The sequence below is a fragment of the Protopterus annectens genome, chromosome 5.part1 (assembly GCF_019279795.1).
Source record: "Protopterus annectens isolate FY-2018-M chromosome 5.part1, PAN1.0, whole genome shotgun sequence".
NCBI classification, from domain to species: domain Eukaryota; kingdom Metazoa; phylum Chordata; order Ceratodontiformes; family Protopteridae; genus Protopterus; species Protopterus annectens.
The window spans coordinates 673,050,699-673,078,420 of record NC_056736.1 but is presented as its reverse complement, the minus strand read 5'-3'; the positions used below and the strand labels follow the sequence as shown (position 1 = coordinate 673,078,420).

Below are 27,722 nucleotides of genomic sequence, written 5' to 3'. Positions count from 1 at the left end.
AAGCATAACTTTCAAATAAAATTTCACAGAAATATTCTCCTCCCAAATGGATTAATGCTATTATATCTATAATATGCAGCTCTAAAGGTTCATAGGTAGGTACTAGGCTATTGGCCCTAGGGCCTATCTAAGCCTAGCCAAACGGTACCCTGGCTTTTGCCACCCAAGAAAATGGTTTTCCTGTGCCCCTGTCAAGCAGAGCCACAGAAGTGATCCTCGGGGTGAATTTCCTATCTCCCATCCAGTCATCAAGATTTTTCTTAGCGTGCTAATGAGGAGCTTTGTTTTATATAGATAGGTAGTTTGTTCCAGAGTATGTAATATAATTCAGCTGATAATGCCATATCTGTTATCAGTGTCTATATTTTTGCTTTTTATTCTTACCACCAGGCGGCTTTGCTTTGGCCGCTGAATCTCTGCAAACTTTTGCCATCTCCTCTGTAATTTTTACTTGTTTTCCTTGCCTTGCTCCTTCCATATATGCCCTTCTCTTTTCTTTCTGGAATTTACCTTGTTGTAGAGAACATAAAAAACAGCTATTCTACTTGTCAGGAATATTTCCGAGTTATCTACTTCAACTGCTGCTTCAGTCTCTTACTCTTCTGTTGCATCTTCCTGTAAAATGAACTGTACAGTATCACTCCATTTTGCTTCATTAACATCTTTCGGTTCTTCCTGTTTAATCAACTTCACTAACATTGACATTTCCAAGCCGCTGACTTTAAGCTCCTTAACACCCATTTCCTCAATTTGTATCCTATCAAAAACTTTGCTTCTGCTTCTTTTTCACTGTTGACCTCACTCTTTCATCTTAGATTTCCGGAAATGTGGTGGCAGCCATCTGGTGCCACCTGGCAGCTCCATTGAGTAGGGGGGGGTTCCTTGGTGTCTTGGTGAAATTTCCCTTAGTATGAATACCACATCGGGTCTCCCCTGAAAAGGATGCTGGCCTACAAGGACTAAGCCAGTCAGCAAAGACTAAGTAAGCAAATAAATTAAAATGCAAAGAATAATACTATTCTCTCTTCCTTTACATTATTGTAAACCTTGATGAGAGGCTTGGCTTCCATAAGATCATTCCAGGACTAACTGTTATTATCCTTTTGAAGGTAGTAAATGCTTTGTGAGCATGAGAAATTGCCAAGGTGCTATTTTCCATGGATTAACTTGTAATTTCCCTAAATTTGTGGCATTTCTTCCTCGCAGGTTAAGCAAGATCTAGGTAGAGATCCTTCACACAAAATTTAGGGAAAGGGGTGGAGTTTAAAGCTTGGGAAGTTTTTAGGTGTCAAGCTGCCAGAGTCCTTTCAGTCTCGAGTCATACTAGTAGAGGAAGATAAACTACAGTCCGTCATATCTGTTTTTATGGTAAGAACATAACTTTCCTTTATGATTAGTATAGTAGCAAAACTGTGCTTTTCTCTTGCTGTTTGATGCCTCGTGGTGTAGAAAAGGGCATATATGTTCTGAATCTCATTATCCATCTATCTGTCTTTTGGAGGTGCAGGTGACAGTGTTTCTGAAAAGGCTCCTAAACTGTTGGGAAAAAAACAGAAGAAGTATTGTACAAAGAAAATGGAACATTTTTTGCCATTTGGAGAAAAGACAGGTGAGTAGAAAGAGAAGTCATTGGAGTTCAGATTGTTTGTGTGAAATAGAAAGCTGATGCAGATTAATATTAGAGGCTTTATCACTGATATTACTTGGAGATTATTTGTTTTACCTTTATTTTAGCAATCCCATTTTATTCCTCTGTGTTTGGACTTCATGACATATTCAGACTAGGTTACGCTTACCTCTGTGTGTGGATACTGACTTTGGAGGTGTGAATTCCTTATTGTCTATCATTTTGCCAGAGGCTGTGCGTTTTGTAGAACGTTAAACCTTGGAGATGCTTCTTTTTGTGGACTCCTAAGAGATTTAGAGCCTTCATCCCCCAAGTTGTTAAAAAAAATTAACTGACCAGTGTGTGTATTATTCTGTCTCTAATTCCTTTCCACTGAGTTGATGAGATAGTTAAGCATCTGCAGCAGTGGCCAAACCACAGATGCCAAGGTAACTTGTACTTGTTTTATTGTGTAAACATTAAGCATCTTAAAAGAAGAAGAACCTACTTTCCATTCCCAGTGGACAGTAAAGTGCATTAGTTTAACATATTACCAGGACTAATTAAAATGTTGCTTTGAAACCTTAGAAGAATGAAAGAAAACTAGAAGCCCAAAGTGTTATTTTTTTAAATTAGAATACCATATCTGATATTGTTGATCCTCGTTCATTCCTAATGCATGGATATCTGTTCCGAGCTCGGAACTGAGCCAGGCATTTTCCAAGCTCGCATCAGCTTCAAACTCTCGAGCTAAACTTTTACCCACAATCCCCCTCTCCCTGTTAACTCAGATTTCATTTGCCGCATTGCCATTCGGTCTTGTCAAGCTACTTCTCTTGAGCTAAGTATAGTCACTTGTTGTTTAATAGCTTTACAGATTACTTTTCTGTCAGAAAAGTTCATATTTTATTGTCTCTTACCCTATCGTATCTATCGTTCATAATTTCTTTAGGTTTTTCTGCTTTTTCTTTGACTTTTACCGCAAGGTATTCTCTCTCTACCATCGTTGGTAATCCTTTTTCCCTTTTTCTCTCATACCATCGGGTACTCTCTTGTACCATTGTTGGTACCTTTTCTATTAATTAAATTTCTGTCATGGCAGATAAGAAAGGTAGTCAAGGGTTTAAGCGGTGTTCTGATTGTGGACACAAAACTGCCTACTTCTGATGCACACTCTGTGTGTTTATTGTTTGGGAGATTCCCATTTGTCTGTTGACCCACCCTGTACTATTTGTAAGAACTTTTCTAATAGAACCTTGTTGGAAAGGAAGAACAAGCTGATACTGAAGGGACTTCTAAAATCTCCCTTTTCAGATGCTATTTCTGGGTCGGAGATCTCAATCCCTCCTAGAGCCCATAAGAAAACGATGGATGTTCCTACTAAGGCTAAGTCTTTGCCTTCCTCCCTGGCTGGGGACTCCTGCCAACCAAAACCTAAAAAGGCTAAAGTTTCAGCTCCGGAGCTCTCGGTCTGCTCCAGTGCTTTCGGTGCCTAGACCTTCGGCTCCATTACTGATTTCGGCTCCGTCTTCTCCTGCAGCCTTTTATATATCGGCACCGAGGGGCTCCTCTGTTCAGACCATTACCAGTGTATCGGCATCGACCGTTCAGTCGGCGCAGACCTTGACCTTGTTGGCTCTGAGATCTTCCTCAGAACCGACACCTTTATTGTTGACTCCACTTTTGTCGGTTCCAGCTACGGCACTGACAACCACTTCGGCACCGATCCCTCTGTCTGTGCAGACCATGACCTCGGTACCGATGAACTCTTCGGTGCAGACAGCAGTAGTTCAGTCTCTACCACCACCGTTGTCCTCGGTGCGGTCAGATGAGAGAGGCACCGAGTCTGCCTCTTCTGTGGACAGGCCTATTTCTCCCTCAATCTCTGTGAGGTCCACTAGAAGCCTTTCCGAACATGATGTGTTGCGTCTTGTGGACCAGGTACTCTTGGCCAGAGGTATACCACCCCTCAGGAACTATCCTTCCTTGGGAGGGGATCACCCATCTCCAAAGACCCCTTCTTATTCTCCTCCTTCGTTGCCTTTGAAGTCCATGGATATAGCACAGTCTTCCCCGTCTGCGGATCTCACTAAAGAACCGCAGTTGCCTTCGGGGTAGGAAAGTTTTGCTACGACCCAGGATGTCAGTTGTGACACGCATAGTTTGCTGCTCCACAGCCATCCAGGGACTCTGGGTCAGCAGGCTGAGCCAGTTAGGGGAGGGGGTGGCCCCCTGTCCTTGAGATGTATTCCTCTTCGGGTGGACAAGCCTTCCAACTGATGAAGAAGGCATCTGAAGTAGTTACTTCATTTGATCTGCAACCTGTGGGTAGTCGGATCCGACCTCGGATCCGAACCGGCAGCTTTCCAAGCTACAAGATCCGAGCTCCTAGCTCCTACCCCCTACCCAATCCCTTACTACCAACCACATTACCTCAGATCGTTTTTTGCCGCGGCTAAAGACAGTTGCTTCTTGGTGAAGAGCTCCTGGCCTGGTGAGATTGTTCCTTTTTCTATAGCTATTTCTAGTTTTAAATTGTGTGTGTGTTTTACTGTCGAATCCTTCAAACCCACTTTAAAAAAAAAAAAAAAAAAAAAAACTTTTTTCCTTAGTTTAAATTTGTCTCTCCCCCTCCCCCCCCCTTAGTGTTTGGGTGTGTGTGTGAGAGAATTTATGGCTGAGTCTAAGGCTATATTTTCAAAATGTACTGAGTGTGGCCATAAGCTTTCCCCAGCTGATGGCCACACTCAGTGCGTTTTATGTCTGGGGGCAGCACATTTGTCGGAGGCCTGCCAAATTTGTGCGGCCTTCAACCCTCGGGCACTTGGGGACAGGAAGAACAAGCTGATCCTGGCGGGAAAACTCCCTCAGGAATCGGCTTCTTCTTCCTCTCCCAGCCTGGTTCAAGCTACTCCTGTAGCTTCGGCGCCGGCTACTCCCGTAGCTGTACCCGGGACTCAACCTCCCTTATCGGGTACTAGCTCTGTGGAGTCTGGTTCTTCTTACCACAAGGAGAAGAAAAAACAGAGAGAGGGCTATACTTCAAAGAGACGGGCCGAGTCTCATCCTTCGGCTCCGCCTGAAAAGATTTTGAAGTCCCCTGAGAGGGTCTCCGGATCCTTGTCCTCACGGCTCCGTTCACCTTCCTTTTCTCCGGAGCCGGAGGAGGAGGATAGGTCTCCCTCGAGGTCTTCGAGGTGGCCCTCCCGGCCTGCCTCGACTACCTCCTCGCGGTCTACTAGAAGCATCTCCGAAGCGGACATGGATCGGATGATGTGAAGATTTTTACAGACCCAGATGCAGATGGGGATGCTCTTGCCTTCCCCCCCCTTGGGAGGGAGTGCAGCCCCCATTTTTGCCCCGATCGCTCCTTCTCAGACCCGTTATCGGGTCTCGGAGTTGTCGGATCCAGGCCCTTTCGGATCCGGGGATATGTCGGCGCCGACAGGGATAGTGTCTTCGATGCCGACTATACCTTCGAGCTTGTCGGATCCAAGCTCTCGGGGCCGAGGGTTGAGCATCGGATCCGAGGGGGTGGTTGTCTTCGGCGCCGATTGGAGCAGAGCACACCACTACCTCGGGTCCGATTTCTTCGGCTCCGACCCCGATCCTATCCTCGGAGCCGAGGAGGTTGCTTTCTCAGGCTGATGACAGTGAATCTCCCTCGGCTTTTGAGGTGGTGGAGAGGGTACTGTCGAGGTCATCCAGGTCCCTGACCGGGCCTTCGGATCCACCCGTGCCCCCACTGTATCAGGGTCGGTCTTCGATCATACGTCCATCTGGACAGCCTGCCCAAAGCCTCCAGTTAGTTCCTAGGGAGGAACACCACCCGGTGGACGAGCCCTCTTCGGACAGCCCCGCCGAAAAGGTGCCTCGGAAGCACCAGTGCAAAAGGAGGCACCTGGACTCCCCCGAGTCCATTACCACGGATATGGATTTGGATGATACGGAGGGTTCCCCAAGGTCACCCCCTGAAGATGTCTCATTTGAAGACATCATGGAAATGTTGCATATAAGAGGGCGGTGGTCTGCTCAAAAGCCCTCCCTGGACGAGTCCGTATTTCTGGAGGCCTTTGAGGCAGGCCCATCTACCTCCTGGGTGTCCCCCCCAGCCGACCCCTTGGTGGACTTAACTACAACCAGGGCTTGGAAGGAGCCCGACACCGTGGAGTTTATCCCTAGACGCCCAGATAAGGTCCTCAGCCCTCCTTCTGATAGGCCTTCTTGGTCCAAAGGCGCGCCGGTTGATGCTATGTTGGTGGCGGCGGCCACTAAGAAAGAACTTGCCCAAGAAAGTTCTTCGGTCCATCCGCCGGACAAGGAGTCCCGGGCTTTGGACCGTATTGGGAAGTGGATGTTTGCTTCAGCGACCTTTGCCATAAGGTCGCTGAACTACATGGCACACACCATCAGGCTACAGTGTGACTTAGAGAATACGCTGCAGCCCCTCCGGAGTCCATCTCGGTCCCAGACAAAAAGGTTTTTGAGACTCGAATGGCCACTCTAAAGTCTATATCAAATACATCTATGCGGCTTCTTTCCCATGCCACGGAAGGAGCCGCTAGAGCTAGCGGAGCGGGAGTTGTCTTGCGACGGCACTGCTGGCTCCGCCTTTGCGACTTCACGGATCCCTTCAAGGCGTCCTTCGCGAACGCCCCTTACGATGGTGCAGCCTTATTTGGCTCATCAGTTCGCGACACGCTTGTCCAAAGCGAAAAAGATGGGAAGACGCTGTCGGCCGTCTGAGTCCGCTTCTCTAACCCCCAAAGATCCTTCTCCAGGAATCGGAGGGGGCAAAAGAAGCTGTGGTTCCGTAAATCTCAGCATTCCCGTCCAGCTGCGGACAACTTGTCCTCTAGAGGCAGAGGAGGACAAGGTGGACGCCGGCCCAGAGGCAGAGGGGCCCGCGTAACTTTGGGTCTAGAGAACCTTTCTCGTAGGGACCCGCGCAACAGCCCTGAGGGCTTGCCCGACTTTCCCTCTCTGGAGGCAGTCGGGGGTCGATTATCGGAGCGCCTGTCAAATTGGGAGTCCATTACAAACGATCGATGGGTGCTCCGGATAATATCCAGAGGTTACACGATACCATTCTCCAACCCCCCTCCCAAACCCAAACATTTCCCCGATGTTCCACCCCATCAAAGGGAGTCTGCAACTCAAGAAATTTCAGAGTTGCTAAGAAAAAGAGCCATCCAACCCGTCCCCCCAGATCAATCCGGATTGGGTTATTACTCCAGGTTCTTCTTGGTGCCAAAGAAAACGGGGGACCTCAGACCCATCCTAGACCTCAACTCCCTGAACCTGTTCATACCCAAGGAAAAGTTCCGGATGGTCACCCTCCAATCTATTCTCCCCCTTCTGCAGGAGAACGACTGGATGTGCTCGTTGGACCTCAAAGATGCGTACTACCATATACTAATGGACAGACTATCCAGGAGGTTCCTCCGCTTCCGGCTAGGAGCCAGTCATTATCAGTTCAGGGTTCTTCCATTTGGCCTAACCTCAGCCCCCCAGAGTGTTTACCAAAGTCATGGCAGTGGTTGCAGCCCACCTGAGACTCCACGGCATTCATGTATTCCCTTACCTGGACGACTGGCTCCTCACCGCCCCCAACAAGCATCTTCTGGTTACAGCGGGAGATTACGCCCTATCTCTGTTTGGTCATTTGGGCATTTCAGTGAATCTAAAGAAATCCTGCCTGTGCCCCACTCAAGTCCTAGAATTCATAGGGGCCAGGTTGGATACTCGAATCTCCAGAGTGGTTCTGACATCGGTCATACTGAACAGTTTGTCTCGCCAAGTCTTGGACATTCTTCGGAGCCGCGCTCCTCCAGCAGAATTAGTCCTGAGGGCGTTAGGGTCTATGTCGGCAGCGATCGGCCTCTATCTCCATGCCCGTCTGCGAATACGAGTGTTACAATGGACTCTCCAGGTCCATTGGTCACTATCGGTCCATCCCTTGGACATGCCGATCCCTCTGAGCAGGGCATGCAGGGGCTCCCTACTTTGGTGGTTACAGGCTCGAGAACTCAAAGAAGGGAGACCCTTTGTGATTCCCCCAGTCAAAGTCACGTTGACCACGGACGCTTCCTACCTCGGGTGGGGCGGGCATTGCGCAGGCAAGTCCGTCCAAGGCACGTGGACTTCTCTAGAGACTGCATTGCATATCAACGTCCTAGAGATGAGGGCAGTGCTGTTGGCGTTGCAGGCTCTCCATCACCTTCTACCTCTGGGGACTATTGCAATCCAGACGGACAACATGTCCGTTGTCTGGTATATAAACAAACAGGAAGGGACCAGGTCTTACCCCCTGTGTCGAGAAGCCATGAGAGTGTGGGAATGGGCTATTTCCACCAACCGCTTTCTGATAGCAACGCACATTCCGGGGCGGTCCAACATGTTAGCAGACAGCTTAAGTCGGGTGTTTCTCAGCCCTTACGAGTGGTCTCTGAATCCCTCTGTCGCGAAGCAGATATTCCTCAAATGGGGTCAACCTCGCTGCGATCTTTTTGCCTCTCCCCTAAACTCAAAATGCAGCGATTACTTCGTGATAGTTCCCCCCAGAGGGGAATCGCCCAGGGACGCTCTGGTTCATGCTTGGCCGCCCGGTCTCCTTTATGCGTATCCTCTCCTTCCACTGATGACTAAATTCTTCCAGAAAGCCTGTCGGTTGGGGAGCAAAGTGATTCTCGTTGCCCCATTCTGGCCTCGACAAGTCTGGTTCCTCTTTCTGCAGTCTCACAGTGTGGCCCCCCCCATGGATTCTGGATCCCAGACCAGACCTAATCTCACATCCGACTAGATGCCACACTCCGAACCTGGTCAACCTCAAGCTCACGGCCTGTTTGATCCAGTTCCGTTAATGGCAAGGACTCCCGGTATCTTGTCCCCGGTTAAGGCCATTCTGGTGGCAGCTCATAAGCCATCCACCAGAAAGCTCTACAACAGTAAATGGAAGCACTTTTCCATCTGGGCAAAGAATAAGGACTTAGATCCCTTTACGGTTCCTATTCCCACTATCCTGGACTTCCTATCCCTCCTTTTTAGGCAGGGAGCTAGTGTGTCCACCATTAAAGTCCAACTAGCAGCCATCTCTCATTATCATGTGGGGGATGGCATAAATTCTTTGGCATCAGCAAAGATATGCAAAACCTTCTTAAAAGGCGTGTTTCTCTTAAAGCCTCCCATTAAGCCGGCTATTCCTCCATGGGATCTTACCTTGGTCTTACAAACATTAACAGGACCACCTTTCGAACCGGCGGCCTCAGTGCCTTTAAAATTCTTATCTTTGAAAACGGCCTTCTTGGTTGCTATTACCTCAGCCAAGCGGGTATCAGAGTTGCAAGCTTTGTGCGTTAAGTATCCATACCTTATTTTTCACAAAGATAGGGTGGCCCTCAGGACTAATCCTTCTTTTCTACCTAAGGTAGCCACAGAGACTAATATTAATCAGTCTATTAATCTCCCTGTTTTCTTCCCGAGTTTCCAAAACAAAGGTGAATACATACTGCACAAATTGGATGTGCACCGACAACTACGTTTTTACTTGCATAGGACTAAAGATTTTCGCAAGTCAGACCAGTTGTTTGTTTCTTATGCTAAGTCAGCTATGGGCAAACCGATTTCTAAGGTGACAGTGGCAAATTGGATCTCTCAATGTATTAGACAAGCATACATTTCAGCTGGGAAGCCAGCTCCGATTACCGTTCGGGCGCATTCTACTAGATCTGTGGCTACCTCAACAGCTTTTTGGTCTAGAGTTCCAGTAGATGATATTTGTTCAGCAGCTACCTGGTCTTCTTCCCACACGTTCATTTCTCATTACAAGCTGGACATGATCTCCAGAAGTAGGGCTTCCTTTGGCTCCGCGGTGCTTTGGAATATCCTTCCGTAGGGACCACCCAGGGCCTTTAGGTAAGCTGGGGACTCTGTCCCACAGGTTGCAGATCAAATGAAGTAACTACTTCAGATAAAGAAGTTATGTACTCACCATAACGTTCCATCTGAATAGATATTTCATTTGTCTGCAACCGACCCCCCCTGCCATCCCCCGAACCTCGGTAATCTGTTGTCCTTTGGAGAATTTCTTCTCCGTCTTTAGCTTTTAGGGCAAAATAACCGATCTGAGGTAATGTGGTTGGTAGTAAGGGATTATGGGTAGGGGGGGGAGCTAGGAGCTCGGATCTTGAAGCTTGGAAAGCTGCCTGTTCGGATCCGAGGTCGGATCCGACTACCCACAGGTTGCAAATGAAGTATCTACTCAGATGGAATGTTATGGTGAGTACATAACTTCTTTTTACCTGCTTAGCCACGAGCCAACCAGAAGTCTTTGAGCCGAAGATCAGCTCCGAACCCATATGGAAAAATGAAGGGTGAGATGGACTACCAACATGGAACGTTATGGTGAGTACTTAACTTTTTTTTCCTGTTCATTCAATTTCAGTAGACAGTATTTGAAGTGAAAACACTTTACATTTTGTAATTCTTTTGCTATTTGTAGATATATATATATATATATATATATATATATGTACATTTTACATAATATCTATTTACATTTTCTTGCTTTTTTACCCATATGTTTTAAGGATGTTTCTGATAAGAGATTGCTGATTAATATATGATCCGATGTTGTCATTTTCATTTGTTCCTAAATGAATGGGTTCGGATCCGACCCTCATATCTGACTCTGACACTTTCTTTAGATTCTGGGATCTGACTCTTGAGCTCCTGCTTTACCCATAATGCTCCTGATCACTGTATTACTTCAGATCTTGTTTGCCAGTCTTCAGGATCAGACAAGATTGCGGCTTCTTGAGGTCTAGTGTGGTTGTTTTTTCGTGAGTGTATTTTTAAAACTTTGAATTTTCAGTTACCTTTTTTCTGTTTTATAGTGGGTACTATCTCCCTTATGCTCCTTCCGATCTTTTTCTATTGTAAAGTAATCTTTATATTACCATAGTTGGTAGTTGTTTCTTCCTCCTTTTGAGGTATTCTCTAGCTACCATAGTTGGTAGCTGTAAATCAGTATGTATGTGCACCTTTAAGAAGCTTTCCATGTGCTTACATGTGTATAAATACTGAACATGTGCGAGCCTGACTGCCATTTTGTAGTACGCTGTTGAGATGTAAGCATGTATGCCTGTGTAGTTGTTCAGTCATTTTGTTTATATTTTGTACTGCTGCTACTCCTCCTGATGTTTCTATACAATAAAGCATATAAACAAATTACCCCGCCTGTTCGTCTTCATTTGTAAACCAAGACGAGCAATATGGTAATATGGTGTCAGAATGGGATCCAGAATCAAAACCAAGAGGCATTCGGTTAATGTTGGAGGAATATAGAGAAGTGAACTATCCCTATTGCACGTGTAACTCGCAAAACCGGTCCGAAACCAATTTCAGGTATCAAAACTTGCTTAATTGATTTCTTATTCAGAAAATGTAAAACGAAGCTCTCGGAACACGCAAAACGAATTTCTGGTTAAACAAAATGTCCGAAACTGAGAAATGTTTGAAACAATGTCCGAATCGTATAAAATATGGAAAACTGCATTTTTTTGCAGATAGCTACTTTTTCGGATTAATAAAGTTATTCAAGATATCCGAGGTGTATGAAGTGTTCTCAAGTTTGTGTAGTATTACAGTGCAGTTATTTTGAAAAGTACAGCCATTTCAAAGCATATTTCACAAAGTACAGTATTTTAAAGTGTTTATTGTACATTTAAATGTTATTACAAGTGCTGGCCATGTGTACGTGTTTGTATAGTATTACAAATGCCATATTTTCAGTGTTTGGGCATAATTTTGGCATGGCAGAAGTATGTAAAAAACCTGGTCCACTTGTATTTGTATTTGATAATATTGCAGAGAATTGGAGACTGAGCAAGAGTACAATATTTGCATACAAGCAGCATTCTTTGATAAACATGACCGTACAAAGGCATTTATTCTGCTTAATTTAACTGTTTCAGAAGTTATAGAAAGAGAGCAGTCATTTGTGTAAGCACCTGCTGTATTTGCAGAAGATCGAGAAAGCAGTCATATAGTGGTACTGGCTGAGTCAAGGGAAGACCTCGAGTGCTTAAAACGTAAATTTAGAGAAATTTGAAATCCCCAAGTGAATATTATAATGAAAAGGCACTTATTTTACACAAAGGATCAAAAGCCTGGTGAAACTTTTGCAGCATATATAACTGGCTTGAGAAATAAAACTAAAACGTGCAGATTTGGGGATTTAAGGGATGAGTTGATAAAAGACGTGTGTATGGTATGAAAAATGATGATGTGAGAAAGATTTTGCTTCCTGACAGTGATTTAACTTTGAACAAAGCCATTGAGATTTGTCAGATATATGAGCTTACAGAGAAGCACACATATTTGCTTACAAATGAGAAATGCATGCTTCCAGTATCTTCTAAGGCCAATGTTTATAGACTGCAGCACGTGGTCAAAAGAAACAGGCCCAACACATGGCAACAACTGTGAGCCCTGCAGCAGTCACTGGTAAACCCCAAAGCTTTCTAGCAAATTCCAGAGTGCGCACTGTCTCAGTGCAGCAGAAGGGTGAGTCAGCAAACTCAGAGCATGTACCCTCACCTAGCCTCATAGTCAACTTTTGTAATTGTGGTGGTAATCCTGTGTCTAAAAGAGAAAAGTGCTTAGCTTTTGGTCAGCAATGCCACAGATAAAAAAAAGTGGAATCATTTTCAAAGATTTTGTAAATCAAAAGAAGCACACATTTTTATTAAAAGAGACTATAGAGAGACAAGTTGATCAATTAGAAAGCTATGACCCTATTTTATGTTGATGGTGTGTCTGTTCTTAATGAAATAGTCAATGTCCTTCATCCAGAAAAAGAGGTCATTGTCCTCTCACTCGGCTGGAGATTCCACATGGGCCATGGGTACAGGCATATCCATTAGGAGGAATGCCTGGATGCCCTTGTGTGACGTTGCGGATTCCTTTAAAGCTTCATTCATGAATGCTCCTTTTGATGGCTCCTCTTTTTGGGTATACCGTTAGACACTTTCCCATAATGAACAAGATGGAAAGACCCTATCTGCTATAGGAATCCACTTTTCTACCCCGTAGAGATCTTTCTCAAGAAATCAGCATGGTGGTAAAAAAAATGTGGATTTAGAAATCTGAAGGGCTTTCTCTAGATTCATGCAAAGATTTTTCTCGCAGAGGAGGAAATAATTATAATGGTAAATGCCAGCCACATGGCAGAGCGGTACTGCAAAATCAAGGGTTGAGTCTCTTTCTTGGACAGATCCTTCCAGTATTCCTGAAAGGTTGCTCGACTGTTCAGTGAAGAAAGTCAGGGATGCCTGTGCAGCAGTCACAAAAGACACATGGGTGCAAGGAGTCATATCCAGACGTTATTTTATTATCTTTTTACAAAATCCACCAAGGATAAGAAGTCATCTCCCAGTTGTTCCACCCAAATAACGGGAGCAAGCAGATCCGGAAATGCAAAAGCTGCTAGACAAGAGAGTCTTCCAAGTGGTCCAACCAGACAAGAGAGCGATCTGGCTTTTACTCAAGGTTCTTTTTAGTGCTAAGGAAAAGGGACTTGTGGCCTATCCTGGATTTTGGTTATCTAAACAAATTCATAAAGAAGTCCAACTTCGGGATGGTCACAGTTCTGTCCATTTTACCATTGCTCCAGAAAGGCGACTTGATGTGCTCTGTAGATCTGAAGGATGTGTACAGTCACATAAAAATGAACAGATGATCCGGAAGATTCCTTCACTTCCTGCTGAGAGACGGTCATCATCAGTTCAGAGCTCTGCCCTTTGGTCTCACCACAGCCTACAGAGTGCTCACCATATATATGGCAATGGTTGCAGCTCATCTAAGACTGCATAGATTCAGAGTGTTTCCTTATTTAGACAACTGGCTTCGCACCACATCAACCAGACAGCTATTGATAACGACCAGAAACTGTTCTTCTATTGACTCACTTGGTATCATCTTAAATTTTGCAAAATCCAAACTTCAACCAGTGCAAGTTTTGGAGTTTATAAGTTATCTTCTAGACACAGTGAATCTTCAAGTATTCTTACCACAGAGCAGAATTCTTACTCTAAGATGACGTGTCAGTCAGGTACTATCTCATCACTTCCCTCCAGTCAAAATGATTTCAAGAGCTTTGGGATCAGTAGCTACTATAGTCATATTAATGTCAACAGCTTGTTTTCACATGAGAATCTTTCAGTGGTCTTCACAAGTGCAGTGGTCCATTCTGCACCAACCTGTATAATTTTCATTAAAACTGTCCAAGGTGTGCAAGGATTCATTAGTATGGTGGATTCAGTCCAATCCAATGAGATTTGCCAGGGTCATCCTTGTATCCTTTCTCTACCTACCACCATGTTGACCATGGACACCTCCCAGTTTGGGAGGTGGGGGGGGGGGTATTACTTGGCACAGATTGTTCAAGGCACGTGGACCCCAGTAGAGACCTAATTGCATATAAATATCCTGGAGATGAGAGCGGTCCTATTATTGTTGCAGGCCTTCCAGAAAACTCTTCCTCTGGGGACGGCTGCTGTTCAAACAGACAAATGTCAGTGGTTTGGTACATCAACAAATGGGGGGAACTAGATCTTATTCTCTTTGCCGAGAAGCAGTGAAAGTTTGGCAAGGAACGATCTCTTCCAAGCACTTTCTTTTAAGAAATGCACATTCTATGTAAATCAAATGTACTTGCGGACAGACTCAGCAGAACTATTCTGATGCTTCACAAGTGGTTTCTCTGTCAGTAGCAAACATGGTCTTCCACCAGTGGGGTCATCCGTGCTGTGACCTGTTCAACTCTCCCCTCAACAAGTGCAGCAGGGTCTTTGCCCTAGTCCCCCTCTCACTGACTGTCACTGAGAGATGCTCTAGTCCACATTTGGCCCGCCAGGCTTCTTTATGCTTATCCTCTCCTATCCCCAATTCCCACGTTTCTTCAGAAAGCATTCAGATTGAAGAGCAAAGTAATCCTCATTGCCCTTTTTTGGTCTTGTCAGGTTTGGATTCCCTTCCTATGGCTCTCATCTAGTATGTCCTCCATGGACACTGGACCACAGTCCAGATATCCTGTCATACTCATCAGAACTGAATCATTTGGACATACCAGGCCTCAAATTGACCACATGGTTTCACCAATTTCAATAATGGCCAGACATTCCAGGCTTTCCTCTTCTGTTTAAAGATTTTTTGTTTTCATCTCAGAAACCCTCTACAAGAAAGATTTATAAAAGTAAATGGAAAAGATTTTCCTTATGGGCTCAGCGGAGCGATTCGGATCCTTTCACTGCTCCAGTCCCTGCTGTTTTAGAATTTCTAACATTTCTTTTTCAAGGTGGGGCCAGTTTCTCTACTAATAACCTCAGCTTGCTGCTATTTCAAATTTTCACGTTGGAGATGATGCTTTCCCTTTGGCATTATTTAAGCTGTGTGTAAGGCATGTTTTTAAGGGTACCTCTTTACTTTAGCCACCTATTAAGGACCCTGTGCCACCTTGGGATCTTACTTTAGTTTTACAGACTCTGATACAGTCACACTTTGAACCCTCTGCAAAAATGAACCGCAAGATGTGAAGTTGTTCAATCTCGCCGTTAATTCTTCACTGATGGTTTCGGAGCCCATCCTCGGCTCCGACACGGCCGACTAGCAAGCTCAAAGTTTTCCAGTAGCTTGAGACCCAACCCATTATCCCATAATACACTGCTGGAATTACCCCAGATCTAGTTTGCCGCGGCACGGATCTCTTGGTTTCCAGCGTTGCTCGAGACTATTGTGGGATTTTTCAACTTTCAGCAAGTTTTCTATTTCAGTTTTATATGCTTTACTATTATAACTATATAATATTATCTAGTTAGCAGTTGTTTTCTGTTTTTCCCACTTTTCCCAGTAAAACGCGTCAGATTGCCTTCGGCCTTCTGGTCTTGGGCCTTTTCTTACAGTTGTTAGATAGAGTTGCCCTTTTGGGCTTTTTGATATTGGATTGTTATAATCCTCTCTAACTTTATATATCTAAATAGTTTTGTTACTAGTTGCCTTTTTGGGCTGTGTGTACTGTGCGGAGTTAATTAGATTAATCCTGTCTAACTTTAACTATCTTATATAGTTAAATTGTGTGATGTTAAGTTGTCTATCTCGCCTTCATTCTTGCTGGATGGGTTCGGAGCCGACCTCGGCTCCGACTCGGCCACTCTAAAAGCTCGAGAGTTGGTTCCACCGGCTCGAGGCTCCCCCTATATCCCACAATGCTAGGCGTGAGTTACCTCAGATCTCGTTTGCCGCTACAGCGATCGAGGTGTGTTTTCTACCGGCTCCAGGTTAGTGAAAGTTAGACTAGTTTAAATTCTTTAGACTTAGACTAGCTCTGTGTATTTTCTTTCCCTTTAGTGTAGTGGACTTATTATCCCTTCTACCTTTTATCCAGCCCCCTTTTTTTCTAAAGAACTTATAGTTCTTTCCCTAAGGCCTTCGGGCCCTTCCTTCCCTATCCTTAGGGTGTGTATGTGTTTAATTAGGGAGTTCTATTTAACTTACCTTTAGTTTAAATAATTCCCTTTGAACCCTATTAGTGTAATCTGTGTGTGTGTGTTTTCTGTGTGTGATTACACTTCGGTTCCTTGAATATGTCCAAGGATACAAAGGTCTAAGGCTTCAAGAAGTGTGACTCGTGCTGTCAGAAAATGTCTCTGACAGACGGTCACACTTCTTGTGTGTATTGCCTGGGACCTTTACACCTGCAGGACTCTTGTGCTGTATGCCATGGCTTCAGCCCTAGAGTCCTGCAGGAGAGAAAAAATAAACTCATCTTAAGGGGTTTAATTAAGCCTGAAGGTTCCCTTTCTGTGTCATCGGGGAAACCTTCTAAGGCTTCTAAGACCTCGGCTCCAGCTTCAGAGTCGAGGCCTAAGGCTTCGAAGCCTACTGCTTCATCGGCTCCGGCTGGAGCCGATGAGTCTTTGACTGCAGTATCCGTGGTTTCCTCGGCTCCGGCTGGAGCCGAGGCATTAGAGATTCCTGGGTCGGCTCCGATCAGACCATCTGAGCCGACATCTAGAAAGAGATTGAGGTCACCGTCCCTTGGCTCCATTCATTCGGCTCCAGCGTCTCCCCTGCTGTCTGAATGGAGCCATAGATCTCACTCCTCCAGGTCATCGAGGCTCTCGGATCACGACCTCCAGAGGGTAGTGAGTAGACTTTTGAAGTCCGAGGCACTGGCCCAAATGCTCCAGAGTCTGACTCATCAGTCGATGCCTCAACTTGTTCCAATAAATATTCCTCCTCCGACTCCTTTGAGCTCGGAGCCGGGGCGTCTCTGGACCGAGACTGTGGTAGCGTCGGAGCCGATACATTTGTCTTAGGCTCCGTCGTCGGCTCCGATTTCTTCTTTTGAGGAATCTCGGCGCCGGGCTTCCCTCGTCGGCTCCGAGGGGGTGAGTGGCATCGGACCCTTGTCCGACCCCCCTCTCCCTCTCGGTGCTTCGGCGCTGGTGAGTTCGGCTCCAACATCGGTTTCTGAGCCATCTCTGTCGGTGCCGAGGGAGGTTCTCAGCTTCTCGGAGCGGGGACCTCTGGCTCTGCCTGACAGGGGTGCATTCGAGGTCATGCGGAGTGTGTTGGAACCTTGTTCGACTCCACAGTCGGCTCCGTCAGCCCCTCCCACTAAGGTGCCTTTGGTTATGTCGTCTCACTCCTTCATCCCAGACCGCAGAGAGCAAGCTCCTCAAGAATCCCCTGTGGGGATCTCATCCTCTTCCGAGGCCTCTCCTGAATTGGCAGGGGAGCCCCCTAGGAAGAGAAAGTGTAAGAGGAAGCACATAGACTCACCTGAGTCTGTCACCTCTGACACAGATTTAGAGGATTCCGAGGGTTCCCCACGTTCCCCTTCTGAAGATGTCTCTTTCGCAGACATTCTAGAGATCCTGAAACAGAGGGGAAATTGGCCAGCCCTTCCACCTCCTGGGTGTACCCCCCCTTTGATCCCCTCATGCAGGTGGTTGCAAAGAAGGCCTGGACGGCTCCTGATTCAGTGGACCCTACCCCCAGGAGACCCTCCAAATTTATAACAGCACCAACTGACAAGCAATTTCTCACAAAAGGTGTTTCTGTGGATGCTATGGCGGTAGCTGCTGCCACCAAGAAGGAACTAGCTGATCCTTCAGTGCCTGTTCATCCCCCTAACAAAGAATCTAGGTCTATGGACAGGTACGGGAAGCGGATGTTCTCGTCGGCGACCTTTGCTATGCGTTCGCTGAACTACCTATGCCATTTTACTCGTCTTCAAAGAGACTTGATCAAAGAAGCGAGTGACATGTTGAAGGATCCTACGGCTGCAGGTTTTCAAGACAAGATGAACACTCAGCTGGCTACCCTGAACTCCATAGCTAACTCCTCCATGCGCCTCCTTTCTTATGCGGCTGATGGAGCGAGCAGGGCCAGGGACAGGTGTGGCCTTACGCAGGCATGCCTGGATGCGGCTATGCAACTTTGCGGACCCCTTTAAAACGTCTTTCACTAATTCCCCGTTTGATGGATCATCTCTCTCTGGTCCTCAAGTGAAAGAAACCTTGACTAGGTGTGAGACAGATGGCAAGACTCTTTCTGCCGTCGGAGTCCGTTTTTCTACTCCTTCTAGGCCTTACCCCAAAGGCCAGAAAAGTGGGAAAATGTGGTTCCGCAAACAATCTCAAGGGACTTCGCCTGACGCACAAAGTCGGTTCCCCGCCAGAGGCAGAGCGGGGAACAACAATGGTAGATGTCGCCCTAGAGTCAGGGGGGGTCCGCAGAACCAGGGCAATCGGGAGGTCTTCTCTGATAAGCCCTTTCAGCATCCCTGAGGTGTTGCCCGACTGCCCACCTTCGGAGGCAGTCGGGGGAAGATTGTCACTGTACCCAGAAGCCTGGCTATCCCTGACTCAAGACAAATGGGTACAGTCCATCATTTCCGAAGGCTATTCCATTCCCTTCGTTCGCATTCCAAACCGATCAAAAAAATCCCTTCCAGATGTTCCACCCGCTCAAAGGGATCTTGCAGCTTTGGAAATTTCAAAGCTGCTTGCAAAAAGAGCAATTCAGCCAGTTCCAGCAGACCAGCAAGGATCCGGAATCTACTCCAGGTTCTTTTTAGTTCCAAAGAAAACAGGGGACTGGAGACCAATTTTGGATCTCAGTATCTTGAACAAGTCAGTCAAGAAAACAAGATTTCGGATGGTCACGCTGCAGTCCATCCTTCCCTTTTGGGAAAGGAAACTGGATGTGCTCTATAGACCTTCAGGATGCGTACTATCACATAAAATGAACAGACGCTCCAGAAGATTCCTCCGCTTCAGGCTGGGAACCAGTCATTTTCAATTCAGGGCCCTGCCCTTTGGTCTCACCACTGCCCCGGTGTTTACCAAATGCATGGCAGTGGTAGTTTCTCACCTGAGGCCTCAAGGATTCCAGGTGTTTCCATATTTGGACGACTGGCTCCTCACAGCTCCCACCAAGCATCTTCTCCTAATGGCCAGGGACTACACCTTTCGCATTTGTCAAAAGTTAGGCATTTCAATAAATTGCGAAAAGTCTGTTTTGTCACCTTGTCGTACTATTACCTTCATAGGCGCAAATCTAGACACAGTCAACATGTCTGCGAGACTAACACATCAGAGAATAGCAGACATACACAAACTGGTCTCACTTCTCTTCAGCAGCAACAGAGTCAAAGCCAGGTTAGTTCTGAAAGTGTTGGGGATTATGGCGGCTGCCATACCTCTGCTTCCATTAACCAGATTCCACATGAGAATCCTTCAATGGATGCTCTTCACGCAATGGTCATACCAGCAACTTCCGATGTCCCACACCATTATGATTACGCAGACATGCAGGAATCATCTTCTGTGGTGGATGTCTTCCCCTCAGCTCTTATTGGGAAGACCCTTTGTCCCTTCCCCTCCGGTTGCTACTCTGACAACGGACGCCTCCCTGATCGGGTGGGGGGGGCATTATCAGGGCAGAACTGTCCAGGGCACATGGCAACCACACGAATGCCACTTGCACATAAATGTTCTAGAGATGAGAGCAGTGCTTTTAGCGTTGCAAGCCCTTCAAGACTCTCTTCCCTTGGGAACAATAGCAATCCAGACGGACAATGTCTGTAGTGTGGTATATCAACAAACAAGGCGGAACCAGGTCCTACCCCCTGTGTCGAGAAGCACTCAGACTGTGGCAATGGGCAATTTCTTCTCAGCGGTTTCTGATAGCAACGCACATCCCCGGGAAGTCCAATCAAATCGCGGACAAGTTGAGCAGAGCTATCCTCATGCCTCACGAGTGGTCTCTGAAAGACTCTGTTGTGAGAGAAATTTTTCTCAAGTGGGGTCAGCCTTGCTGCGACCTTTTTGCTACTCCCCAAAACAGCAAGTGCAGAGATTATTTCACCCTATTCCCTCTACCAGGTCAGCCCAGCAGAGACGCTCTAGTCCAAGTTTGGCCCGGGACTTCTGTATGCATTTCCTCCTTCCCACTAATCTCTCAAGTGATACAGAAAGCTATCGCTCAGAAGGCCTCGTTGATCCTCATTGCTCCTTACTGGCCTCGACAGGTTTGGTTCCCCTTTCTACATCAATTTCTGTTGGAGCGACCTTGGCATCTGGACCTAGTTCCAGATCTTTTGATCCATCAGTCGGGTCAGTTTCATCGCTCCCTTCCCTCTCTGAACCTCACTGCTTGGTTCCTCCAATTCCAACCTTAGCCAGGCTTCCTCAAATATCTCACTCTGTCCGAGATATTTTGATAGCTTCCCATAAATCTTCCACTAGAAAGATTTATTTGAGTAAGTGGAAACGTTTCGCCTATTGGGCTCAAGGAAGGGACATAGATCCTTTCACTGCTTCCATCCAAATGGTCCTTGATTTTCTAGCTGAACTCTTCCATGTAGGTTCATCTCCTTCTACTCTTAAAATTTAATTGGCAGCTATTTCTAACTTTCATGTGGGCATTTCAGAGTCTGCTATCATGTCCCTCAAGCTTTGCAAAGCCTTTTTGAAGGGAGTTTTTCTACTCAGACCTCCGATAAGAAATCCTCCTCCTCCTTGGGACCTAAATTTAGTTCTCAGTTCTTTGATTCTCTCCCCTTTCGAACCTGCAGCCTCCTGTTCTTTAAAATTGCTATCATGGAAAACTCTCTTTCTGGTAGCTATTACTTCAGCTAGAAGAGTTTCAGAACTTCATGCACTCAGCTGTCGACCTCCTTATCTGTTGTTCCATAAGGACAGGGTATCTTCTGAACCAACCCGTCTTTTTACCTAAGATAGCCTCGGCGTCTAACCTAAATCAAAGCATTGACCTCCCTGTGTTTTTTCCAGAATATTCTAACAGGTCTGAACAAAAATTGCATTGGCTAGATGTTCATCGTCAGTTAAGGTACTATTTGGATAGAACCAAACAATTCAGAAAATCTGACCAGCTGTTTATCTCTTATGCAGAAGGCAAAAAGGGACTTTCAGTTTCAAAGATATCATTATCCAGATGGCTAACATCTCTGATTTCCCTTGTTTATGAAATTAGACACCAAAAGCTGCCTAACAAACCTAAAGCCCATTCTACCAGAGCTTTGGCTACTTCTATAGCCTTCCAAGACAGACTGCCTATTGACACCATTTGTGCAGCGGCTACTTGGGCTACTCCTCACACTTTCATTTCTCATTATAAGTTGGATTTAGCCTCTAGGCATAGAGCTAACTTTGGTTCCACTGTTCTCAAGAGTCTGTTCCGTTAGGCCACCCGGGACAAGGTGCTAGGGGCGGGGTCCCATCCAGCAAGAATGAAGGAGATAGACAACTTAACATATAGAAGTTATGTTCTTACCATAACGTTCCATGTTAGTTGTCTTCTTCTCGCCTTCTTCCCACCCTCCTTCCCCCTGGCCTGGACAGACCTAGAGGAGTTTGATTGTGACCTCTCTTTCTACCACCTCTTTACTTTAGGTATATGCTGCTGTGCATATTTTCCTGGATCAGGATGTAGGTCACCCTTCTCTTCTCCCTGGTTTATAGAGGTGGACTTTGTTTATAATTATTCTATTGCTATTATAAGCTGGGCCTAGCTTACAAACGAGATCTGAGGTTACTCACGCCTAGCATTGTGGGATATAGGGGGAGCCTCGAGCCGGTGGAACCAACTCTCGAGCTTTTAGAGTGGCCGAGTCTGAGCCGAGGTTGGCTCCGAACCCATCCAGCAAGAAGAAGGCGAGAAGAAGACAACTAACATGGAACGTTATGGTAAGAACATAACTTCTATTTTTTTTTTCTCCTTTTTGATTTTGTGAATAGTAGTCAGTACTTTGTCTGAAGAGAAGGAAAAGCATCCAAAGTCTAGGTTTAAAAAATTACCAGACTGCGGACAGAAGATGTCAGTTATGGATGCCCATGTGCAGATTGTATACTGTTTGGGTGAGGTGCACATGCAGGAGTCATGTAGTATCTGCCACTCCATTTTTACTAGAGTGCTTGCAGAAAGGAAGAGGAAGACCAATCTCGCCTACATTCTTACCCGTGGGTTCGGAGCCGATCCTCGGCTCCGACTCTGCAATACTCTAGCTCGAAGCCTGTCAACTGGCCGGGCTGTGAAGGTATCCTATGCTGCACTGCTCCCTTTCTCCGATCTCGTTTGCTGCTCGTATAGCTCAGATGTGGTTTCGCTCTTGGCTGTGGCTGAGTACCTTTTTTGTCTTTGACAGTTTTTTGCTTCAAACAAAAGCTATTTTCATAGCTGTGTGTGTGTGTACTGATCTAACCTTGGTAAAAAATTTTTGTTTATAGTATTGTTGTCCTTTGTGGTGTCCCGCTAACTGTTTCGCCTACGGGCTAGGCCCGTTTCAGTTAGATGACCTAGTCCGCCCCCTTTTTCAGTGTTTCTTGTTAGTTTAGCAGGTACACATCCTTCCGGCTAGGACCGTATAAATTATAGTTCCTTGTGTTTCCTGTTGAGACCGGTTAAGGTAGAGGTCTTGTGTATTTGTCTGTTGTGGTTTGTTTAGTTCCCATGCTTTATATATAGTGACGGATGTTCTTCGTCTCACATTGCTGTAGTCATAACCTGTGGGTAGTCCGCTGTCCTCGGTCGGCCCGAATACCAAAGAGTTAGGCTGGTGTCGGTCATGGGCGCCTGGAGCCGACGTCAGTACGTAGTAGTACTTAAGCGCATGACCGACGCCATATCCTCAGTCATTCTTGCCGCGTGGTCCGAAGCAGAAGCAGCGTTTGCAAGTGCCGTTCGGCGTTCTGAAATTTTCAGTTTTCGAGTTTCAGACCGAAGACCAAGTTGGGCTTAGTACCCCGTTGGGGAAAATTTTTGTCTTTTCTTGCCTCAGTTAATCCGGATGTCAGAAAAAGTTAATAATTGTATTTCTTGTGGGAAACAGATACCTCATAGGGACTATCATTCTCTCTGTATTCCTTGCTTAGGGCCTGAACAGGACGTAGTCGGGTATCGCTTTTGCGCTAGATTTAATAAGCGCACCATTAAATGCAGGTTAGACTGTGCTAAGCTTGTTTTCGGTAAGCGGTGTAACTACAACATGCCGTCAGATCCTCCGATGCCCGCTACCGCAAAAAAGCGAAAAGATAAATCCTTAAGGTCTAAACCGGATGAGTCGTCCGTTGCGGACGCCGGTTCTATGGAATCTACGGTGGAATCTGTGGATCCAGCCGAGGTCTCGGCTGAATCCCAGGGGGAACCTTTAATTTTGCAGGAGTTGGCCTCTCAGGAGTTAGGTCAGGCCGAGGGTGCTTCTCAAGTTTCTGTGGTTCCATCCTTACAAAAGGTTATTAGGCCTTCTACTTCAGTCTCTAAAGGCCCTGCTAAAGCTAGACCTGTTATTTCTGGTACGGGCCACAGCCCTGGTTCTTCGGGCTCTGTTCCTAGAAAGCATATGTTGAAAATGGCAGAGGATTTGATTACTTTGATCAGGGGTTCTATGCCCCCTCTAGAGAAGAGGCCTAGGGTGGAGACAGATTTAGAGGGTATGGAACATTCCTCAGATTACTCTGAGTCCTCAGCTGAGGATATTCAGGATTTTCCTCCCTCTTCTGATTCGGATGCAGAGGATTCCTGTCCTTCTGCTTCTCCTCCAGAGGATTTTTCCTTTTCTGAAACTTTGCATTCCATGAGGGAGCATTTCAAGTGGGAAGGTCAGGATTTTTCAGATTCTCGTAAGAGGCTTAGGGAATTTTTGTTTTTGCCACAACATAGACCTTTGGCAATTCCCCGTTTTAGATGTTGTTCAGGATGTTTTTTCTGAAGCTTCCCTTAATCCTGATTCTTTACCCCCTGCCCCTGTCAAGCCAGACAGGTATTACAGAGTTCCAGAGGCACATAAATATTTGTATAAGAGCCCTAGAGCTGACCCGGAAACTATTATTCAAGGGCCTAAGGGTGTCAGGGCTTCTGTGGTTAAGAATCCAGTTCCTTTGGATAAGGATTCTAGAGCATTGGATAGGTGGGGTAAAAAAGTGTACACCTCTTCTACGTTAGCTATGAGGGCTTTAAATTGCCAATTCCATATGCTGAAGTATCAGAACTTTCTGTTAGGTCAGTTGAAATCTAAGGTAGATGCTTTATCTGAGGGTATAGAGTGTAAGGAATTGCAGGACTTGGTTCATGCTTCAGATCAAGTTGGTAAACATTCCCTGCAGTGTGGCTTTGATGCCCTTCAGGCTTCTTCCAGGGTAGCTGCTACTGGTTCTGTTATTCGTAGACATGCCTGGCTTAAAGATCAAAATTTGTCAGAGCATGTTAAAGCTCGGATTTTGGATGCTCCCCTTCAATCTGAAGTTCTTTTTGGTTCCCCTGTGGAGTCAGTTTTGAAAAAGATGGAAGACAAAGCTAAGTCTATGCAGACAGTTAAGGAATTTTAGCAGGAATTGGCCTGCAAGAGGATGGTCTTACCCTTCTTCAGATTTTCAGTCTAAGGGCAGGTCTAGACGTGGTAGGGGCAGGGCTCACGCTCAGGGTTCTTTCAGACCTAGGACTTGGAGTTCTCCTGCACAATCTTCTGGGGAGGGCAGGGGTCATTCTTTTCGTAAACAGACCCAATGACCTGTGTCTCCAGCTGCCAGATCCTTCCTTTCTGGCAGCTCCTCTAGGAGGAAAATTGGCACTTTTCAAGCAAAATTGGCATTTGGTCACCCAGGACAAATGGGTGTTGGACATAATAAATCAAGGCTACAAGTTTTATTTTCACACTTTTCCCTCTTTCAAAGGCATGCCAGATGTACCTCCTCAGCAAAGGCTGGAGGCTCAGAAACAAATTTCATTGCTTTTACAGATGTGGGCAATCCAGGTGGTACCTCCGTCAGAAGAAGGCCTAGGGTTTTATTCTCGTCTATTCCTAGTGCCAAAGAAAGGAAACACTTGGAGGCCAATTCTTGATTTGTCCATTCTCAATACATACCTAGACATTCCAAAGTTCAAGATGTTAACATTACAGCAACTTCTGCCTCTGCTAGACAAAGATCACTGGATGGTAACTCTGGATCTCAAAGAGGCCTATCTTCACATTCCTATCAGGCCCAGCTGCAGGAGATTCCTGCGTTTTCGGGCTGGCACTTCTCATTACCAGTTCTCTGCATTGCCCTTTGGTTTATCTACTGCGCCCAGGGTGTTCACAAAGGTTCTTGCTCCTGTAATAGCTTTCTTAAGACTGAGGGGAATACAAATTTATCCTTATCTGGACGATTGCCTGATTCTTGCTCAGGACAGAGACAAGTTACTTCAACAGCTACAATATGTAATGGCAGTTTTAAGGTGCCTAGGGTATTCTGTGAACGAAACAAAGTCCAGTCTAGTACCCTCTCAGGACATGTGTTTTCTGGGTGTGAGACTGAATACAGCCTCTCAGATGGCTTTTCTGACCCCGGGCAAACAAAGAACTCTTCATCTATACTTCCAGCAATTATCAGTACTGTCCAGGCTGACTGCAAGGACAGTCCTTCAAGCCTTGGGGTTCATGGCATCTTGCATTCTGATACTTCCCAATGCCAAACTGCAAGTTCGGAAGCTACAATGGTATCTCAAAAGTGTATGGACTCAACACTGCCACGATTTGGACACTATCATTCCAATAATACCTTGCATCCAGAAGGAATTCTTGTGGTGGGCACAGGAATGTCACCTAAACAAGGGACTCTCTGTGACCCGACCAGAGGCGAGTCAGATCTTAACGACGGATGCCTCAGACCTGGCTTGGGGAGCACACTTCAATGGGAAATGGATTCAAGACACGTGGCCTCCCAAACTACAGCATTTGCATATCAACATGAAGGAGATGTTAGCAGTCCAGTTTGCCCTGATGGCTTTCAAGGGCCTACTTCAACCAGGACAGGTGTTGATACAAACAGACAACACTACTGTCATGTGGTACATCAACAAGCAGGGGGGGACCCATTCTTACCCTCTTTGCAGACAAGCTATGATATTGTGGGAGACTGCTCTAGGTTTGCACATCACTCTTCAAGCACGGTTTCTGCCAGGAGCACAGAACTCCCTAGCAGATGTATTGAGCAGACAAATTGTGGATCCCCACAAGTGGAAACTGGATCCTCGGGTATTTCAACAGTTGACAGTGGCTTGGGGAACTCCAAACATAGATCTGTTCGCTTCTCCTCTAAATTTCCAACTACCAAAATTTTGCACAAAGATGTTTCACCCAAAAGCTTGGAAAGTGGATGCTCTATCTTTCAGTTGGAACAACCTTCACTTCTATGCTTTTCCTCCTCTGCCTCTTCTTACCAAGGTTCTCTTGAAGGTCAGGCGGGACAAACCTTGCATGGTTTTAATAGTACCAGATTGGCCACGACAGCACTGGTATCCTCTGCTGAGGAGTTTAATTCAGGAGCCTCCTTGGCCTTTGCCACAGCTTCCTCACTTGTTGTCCCAGTCAAGCAGTCATTTACTCAATGTCAGGGTGCAGTCCCTGCATCTAACGGCCTGGCGTATTCTGTTTTAGAGCCTGTGGGTTCTCAGCTTCCTCAACAGGTTTTAGATGCCATTTTGGAAGCTAGGCGGCCCAGCACTAGAAAAGTTTATGCTGATAAATGGAAGAGATTTTTTCTTTGGAGCAAGACAAAGGACTTTGATGTCTCGGTACCTAATCTGAGTTTTACACTGCAGTACCTTACTGAGTTACTAGACAAGGGTTTGTCATTTTCCTCTGTGAAGGTTCATGCTGCAGCTATTTCTGCTCACTATGATTGTGACCCTCCTTTATTTTCTCACCCTTTGTTTAAGCAATTTCTTAGAGGGGCAAAAAATATAAGACCCCCACGTAGAGCTCCTACTCCTTCCTGGGATCTCAATTTTGTTTTGGAGACCCTTACTTTGCCTCCTTTTGAACCTGCAGCTACGTCTGAATTGAAGTTTTTGTCTTGGAAGACTGCCTTTTTGTTGTCCATTACTTCTGCTAGAAGGGTATCTGAATTGCAGGCTCTCATGGCAGTTGAACCCTTTCTAATATTCCATAAGGATAGAGTTTCTTTGCGTACTAACCCTACTTTCATGCCAAAAGTAATTTCTAATGTGGCCCTGAACCAGTCTATCCATTTGCCTACCTTTTATGCTGATCCCCAAAATAAGGGGGAAAAAATCTTGCATTCTTTGGATATACACAGGCAATTACGTTATTATTTGAGCAGAACTAAGGAGTTTAGACAGACTCAACAGTTATTTGTTTCTTTTGCTTTGGGTTCACAAGGGAAAGCTGTTTCTAAGCAGACTATTTCAAAGTGGATTGGTAATTGTATTGCTTTTTGTTATTCTCATCATGGGAAGGATGTTCCTGCTGGGATTAGACCTCATTCCACTAGGGCTACTGCACTTCTACTGCTTTTTTGAGGGGTGTAGCTACTAAGGATATTTTGGAAGCAGCTACTTGGAGTTCAGTTCATACTTTTACTAAACATTACCATCTCCCTCTTTTCTCCAAGTCCAGGGCTGGGTTTGCCACTGCAGTCTTACAGGGCATGTTAGCAGCCCCTAATGCTTTTTAGTTTGCCAGCCTCCCTTTTCCTTTGCTTTGGGATTCTACCCACAGGTTATGACTGCAGCAATGTGAGACGAAGAA

The 27,722-nt window shown here is 45.9% G+C and overlaps 1 protein-coding gene across 2 annotated transcripts in view; it reads left to right on the top strand.

The window, feature by feature from the left end:
- Window positions 1-27,722, top strand: part of RNF17 (ring finger protein 17) — a 3,936,714-nt gene that overhangs the window by 130,450 nt on the left and 3,778,542 nt on the right. For both annotated transcript variants that reach the window (XM_044073290.1, XM_044073289.1), the window contains exon 2: window positions 1,508-1,609. In XM_044073290.1, coding sequence (XP_043929225.1) covers window positions 1,508-1,609 — 102 coding nt within the window. The remainder of the gene's footprint in view (window positions 1-1,507; window positions 1,610-27,722) is intronic.